Source organism: Stylophora pistillata, chromosome 2 (genome assembly GCF_964205215.1).
Source record: "Stylophora pistillata chromosome 2, jaStyPist1.2, whole genome shotgun sequence".
Taxonomy (NCBI): domain Eukaryota; kingdom Metazoa; phylum Cnidaria; class Anthozoa; order Scleractinia; family Pocilloporidae; genus Stylophora; species Stylophora pistillata.
The window spans coordinates 11,575,742-11,581,555 of record NC_142520.1 but is presented as its reverse complement, the minus strand read 5'-3'; the positions used below and the strand labels follow the sequence as shown (position 1 = coordinate 11,581,555).

The following is a 5,814-nucleotide window of genomic DNA, read 5'->3' as shown; positions in this document are numbered from 1 at the left end:
TTGGAACAAACTCGATCGTGTGCGGGAACTTCATTTGGGGTATTTTGGTTGAGACTTTTCCGCGACGTTTCCTAAGTCTTGAATTTGTACAATATTGATTCCGATCAATTTCATCATTAAACAATCAGAAATACGCAATAAAAACTATCTTTTGGAGAAAAAGAAATATTTTACCTGGCTGTTATTAACCAGCAATTCAAATCAAGCTTGCAGAGAAACACTGATGAATTATTCGGATGGCAATGAATAAGAGACACTCAGACTTTTGTAACTTGAGGAGAGAAAATCAAATAATGTAGTTATATCTAAAGGTTTTTGATGCTCAAGATTTATCTGTTGCAGTTTTTATTTGAGTCTCTAAAACCATTAGATTCGTAAAAATACTCATTGCGTTAGCTATAGCAAATGGAATGAGTAAGAAAACTCTGAGTAGCACTTCATATCATCGTAGCTTTTAACAGCAGGTGGTTCAAAAGTGTTTGACTTCAGTTCTATCTCCATGTCTTAAAATAACAGAGTATTCATTCGAATCGTTTTATGAACGGAAGAAACAAAGGTATCCCTAAGAATGCGGAACACAAGGAAAAACGTCTCGATTATTATGATTTTTACATGGAAACACCTTCACGTGTTTTTGATCAATGAGGAAGACCACCGTAATATTTTCCATCATTTACCTTAGAGTCTTCAACTTTCAAGAGAACTAAGCCATACATACATACCTACATATACTTTATTAAATCTCGAATTTGGAGTAGCTAAAGGATAAGCTAGTATCTTCGAGTTACAATTATAATTCTAAATACTACTAAAATGTAAAATGTAAAATGTAAAATCTAAAATGTAAAATCTAAAATGTAAAATCTAAAATGTAAAATTGTAACAGTATAAAATTTAACTATGAGAAAGAGTCATACTGTAGAATCTTCCGCTTGAAATCAGAAAAGTCAGACGTTCTAAAAGAGTCGGGAAGAGAGTTCCTTAGTTTTGAAGCCATATATGAAAAGGAGTGAAGACCATAAGTAGTAGTTTTTGTAGACGGTAGAGACAAATTATAATTTCCGCGTAGATTATAGGATACTGACCGGAAACTAAACATATTCCTCAGATAGCCTGGATAGCAGTTAAAAAACAAGCTCTTGTACAATATAATTAAGAAAGTCTGAAGGCGTCTTTTATACAGAGATTTTGAGTTAACTTTGCTCAGTAGAGAGTCATAGGGAGAATTATAATCCTGCAAGATAACTCTAAGAATTCGCTTTTTTAAAGTATCTATCTTATCAGTACTACGTGCACCACAAAAGTGCCATACAGACGAACATCATCAAGCTAGTATGAGAATTATTTATTTCCGTTATCGCTTCCTTCATTTGAGAAATACCCTATACCTAAACAATATCTTTGCTTGTCGAAACTCCAGGAAGCTGTTTCAAACAGACTACTTTGAAAATTTTGAAAATGGGATTTAGTCTACCGCGAAAAATTAAAAAGCAAACAAAAACTTCATCAATTATATCGTAGAGACGTTTGTCTCAGTATCATGCCCCCTAGGCAGTATTGTGAAAACTTAGACGCAATTTATTGATATGCCATTATATACTCAGCCTGTGTAAGGAAATAAAAGAACTCCTGCAGGGTAAGGTAGGTCCGTGAGAGCACCTTTAGAAGCAAAAAATTGCCTGAACTAACTAACACAGGACGAAATACCACGTTTCCACATCGCCATTTTTACGATGAGAGATGTATGACCTACAAGGTTTTTGCGCTACCTGGGTGCGTTGCGAGCTGTGTTGCAAAGAATACACGCCTTCTGACGACCCGCATGAATGTTATACCGGGCGATATCGCGCATGCAGGGAAGATGTAGATTTGACATCACATCAGTGTTACATCCAACGCGTGGAAGAAGAGGAAGACGAGCCCGTGAAAAAACCCAAAGACCTGTACAAAAAGGAGAAACGACAAAATCCCGATGTCAGCCCTTACATAGACCCACCCATTTTTGTCTACGCCGATTTTGAAGCGATGATCGAGTCTGACGTTACCCATGTCCCCATCTTGGTGCGCGCCGAAACGGGGGACTCGGACGAGTGCCACACCTTTTACGGTCCAGAATGCACTGGGGAATTTTTGGAATTTTTAGATACCCTGATCTACGGCACGGACACTCACCCCATTCCTAAAGAAGAGAGCCGTGACGTCATATGCATATTTCACAACCTCAAAGGATACGATAGTGTTTTTTTACAAGCACAACTCTTAAAAGAACACCGAGGATTTGAATTCATGATCCCTAACGGAACGAAACAGTTGTCTCTATCATATGAAGGAGTCCAATTCAAAGATTCCTTCTGTTTCATTCCATCTTCGCTCGCCCAATTTTCCAGCACGTTTGGAATCGAAGAACTGAAGAAAGGGTTTTTCCCACACGCTTTTCACACTCCCGACATTGCGGAATATGTGGGTGCCTTACCGGATCGCATTTATTTCGACCAGCGTCCATGTCAGAGAAAAAAATGACCGAGTTTGAGGAGTGGTACAGAGAAGAATCTGCCCGTTGTCAACCGCTTGCCGTGTACGATCTAAAACGTGAATTGATCGAATATTGCGGTTCGGATGTTAAATTATTGAAAGCCGGATGTCAAAAACTTGTGGCCGAATTTCTCGCGGTCGCTGGCTTTGACCCGCTCGAAAAAATGCGTCACCATCGCCCAAGCGTGCAATCGCTACTGGTGCAAACGAGTCATGAGGAAGATAGTATCGCCTTAGAATCGTGTAGGGGTTGGCAGGGGGCTCGTCCACCGCATTCTTTGAAATCTTTAGAGTGGTTGTTGTGGGAAGAGAGGCGGCGTGGAATTCGCATACGTCACGCAAGAAATGGCGGTGAAGTGGGCTTACGTTTGGCTCGTCACACCTATCACGTGGACGGATATCACCAAGAATCGCGCACCTGTTTCGAGTTTCAAGGGTGTTTGTGCCACGGATGCCGTACCTGCTTTCCCGATAGGAAACAAGTCCCTCACTGTACCAGGGATTTAAACGTGGAGGCGCTAAGGCGTCAGACGGTTCAAAAACTCAAAGCGTGTTCGTGACGCCGGGTACACGGTCGTGGAAATGTGGGAATGCGAGTTTTCCGATCTGAAAAAGCAAGTTGGGGAGTGCCGTGACTTTGTATCAGGTTTACATCTGGTGGAACCGTTAGAACTGCGCGAGGCATTTTTTGGTGGGCGTACTGGTGCCGTTTCGCTCTATCATCGGGTCACAGGCGATTAACAGATACGTTACGTCGACGTGACAAGCGAATACCCGTGGGTGAACAAGAATGGTGTGTACCCTATAGGGCACCCCGTCATGTTGTGCGAGCCCGAAAATCAAGATCCCTTAGCCTATTTTGGTCTATTGAAAGTGGACGTGTTACCTCCCGCTCAGTTGTTTCACCCCTTGTTACCGTACAGACACAAAATGGGCTCTGGTTCGTACAAGCTGACGTTTCCCTTATGCACCAAGTGCGTTGAAGAAGAAAGTGGTAAACCGCTGCTGGAAAAATCTTACGAGTGCGCTCACACACACGCCGAACGAGAATTACGACGTACTTGGTGTTCGTCAGAACTGGAAAAAGCTGTGTCTCTGGGGTATCGCGTGCTTCGCATTCACGAAGTGTGGCACTTTGAAGAATCTCAAGAAGGATTGTTTGCACCGTACGTCGACACTTGGCTCAAAATAAAACAAGAGAGCGCCGGATATCCTCCCTGGTGTCGAGAAGAAACAGATCGCATGCGATATGTGATTGAATGCGTGAGAAAAGAGGGAATTCGTTTAGACGCCGCCAAGATCACGAGAAACCCAGGGAGTAAAGCAGTCGCCAAACTGATGTTAAATTCGTTTTGGGGAAAATTCCGACAGCAGACCAACAAGTCGCAAACCTGCCAAATGACCGAAGCCTGCGGACTGCTGGACATGTTGGACGACCCGTTAGTGCACGTACAAGAAGTAAGAATTTTATCGCCTGAAATTGTGGAAGTCATGCATCAGCGAGATTCAAAGGATCCTCTCAAATGTATGACCACAAACATTTTCATCGCAGCGTTTACCACGGCGTTAACGCGTTTAAAACTATACGAATCGCTAGAAACAGTACAACAGCAGGTGTTGTACTACGACACAGACTCTGTCTTGTACCGTTGGAAACCCGGTTTGGCCGAAATTCCGCTAGGCGATCATTTAGGCGGTATGACAAATGAATTGGACGAGGGAGACTGGATCAAGGAATTTGTGAGTGCAGGCGCGAAAAATTACGGGTATCGCACGCGACTCGGACATGTGTGTACCAAAGTGAAAGGGTTTTCGTTAAATGTGAGGGGTAAGCAACAACTTAATTTTCAAGTTCTAAAAGACGATGTGTTGCAAGAGCTCATAGATCATCATCACGCAGTCACCCACGTGTACAACCCGGTGCATTTCGCAAGAGATCTCGTAGAAAAGAAAATTCGCACGGAACCGAAAATAAAAACTTACCAACTAGTATTCGATAAAAGGGTGATAGAGCCTGGAAGTTACGTGAGTTTTCCTTACGGATACCAAAGAATAGTGTAAACCATTTGTAGATATATTAGAGCGGAAAGTGACGCGAGTTTTTCTTACGGATACCAAAGAATACTGTAAACCGTTTGTAGATATATTAGAGCGGAAATTGCCATGCGGATACCAAAGAAACGTGTAAACCATACATAATAAACAACTTTTATTTTAAAACCTGCCCATCTCTTGTTTTTTTACAAGTATGGCCACGGAAATTTTGATGGCTTCCAGTGTCGCCTCGGTTTCTCGCAGTTTTTCGACCAAAACTTGACGATGCAAATCTTGGCTTCCTCTTCCGCTGGTCGTTTGGCTGCTTCCGTCAACACCTTGTAGACGTGCGCTTCAAATTCCCCCTCGGACATGTCTTCACAGCTTTTCACTTTTTCGTCAATTTCCCTTCTTCTCTGCCTCTCCTTTTCCTGCTCCTCTCCCGGTTCCTGTTCCGGTTAACTGCATCGTTGTAGGAGTACATGATCCAGAAACTCACATTTTGTAGCAGGCATCATTAGTACTGCTATTATTATCATTATCGTGAACGTTTTGCCATTTAAGCCGTTAAAAGGGCGATGGTGTCACTAGGTAAAGGAGCAAATGAGATATTTCATATTCTTCCTGTCTAATTTCTTTTTTCGTTTCTCATTATGATGATGATGATGATGATTATTATTATTATAATTATTATTATCATTATTATTGAATTTATTTTGTTATCCTCTAAGATTTTGACGAGTGCCGAGCTTCTATTGGCATGTGCAGCAAATATCAATGCCGAATGCCGCTCTCGTCGCTGTTCCTGTAAAACTGGTTTTATTGGAGATGGAAACACATGCACAATTAAAAATCATATAAACCCTGTTGTTATCGTAGACTGGATTTGCATCTCATGACAGAACTGGCACACTTTATTTCTTTACAAACGCACACGATTTCTTATCGTGATTCTGAAACTATAGAATAAAATGCTGATGGAAAAATAGCTAGACTCGTATCCAAGAAATATTGACGAGGACCGAGTATTTAACCTTAGTAACACTGAAGACCTTAGCAATTCAGCCTATGCTGCTATTAAGGTCTCGAATCATTCAATTTCACTTTCACTTTCACTTTCACTTTCACTTTCACTTAACATGTCATATATTTTCTTTCAACAAACATTACACCTGGAGCACTTCGACGGGGCGATAAAAAGAATCGGCATATCTCAAATTGTGTCAGGCGTCCTATTACACCAGAAAT

General features: G+C 41.6%; 1 protein-coding gene across 1 annotated transcript; it reads left to right on the top strand.

Moving 5' to 3' along the window:
* The first annotated feature begins 3,351 nt into the window (after positions 1 to 3,351).
* On the top strand, positions 3,352 to 4,593 carry LOC148737128 (uncharacterized). The gene has a single exon (XM_088749264.1). The coding sequence runs from the start codon at positions 3,352 to 3,354 to the stop codon at positions 4,591 to 4,593; it is 1,242 nt and encodes a 413-aa protein (XP_088605390.1).
* Positions 4,594 to 5,814: the final 1,221 nt, after the last annotated feature.

Excerpts from the sequence above, each read along its gene's own strand:
- LOC148737128 (XM_088749264.1), top strand. The coding sequence starts at position 3,352 with ATGTTGTGCGAGCCCGAAAATCAAGATCCCTTAGCCTATTTTGGTCTA.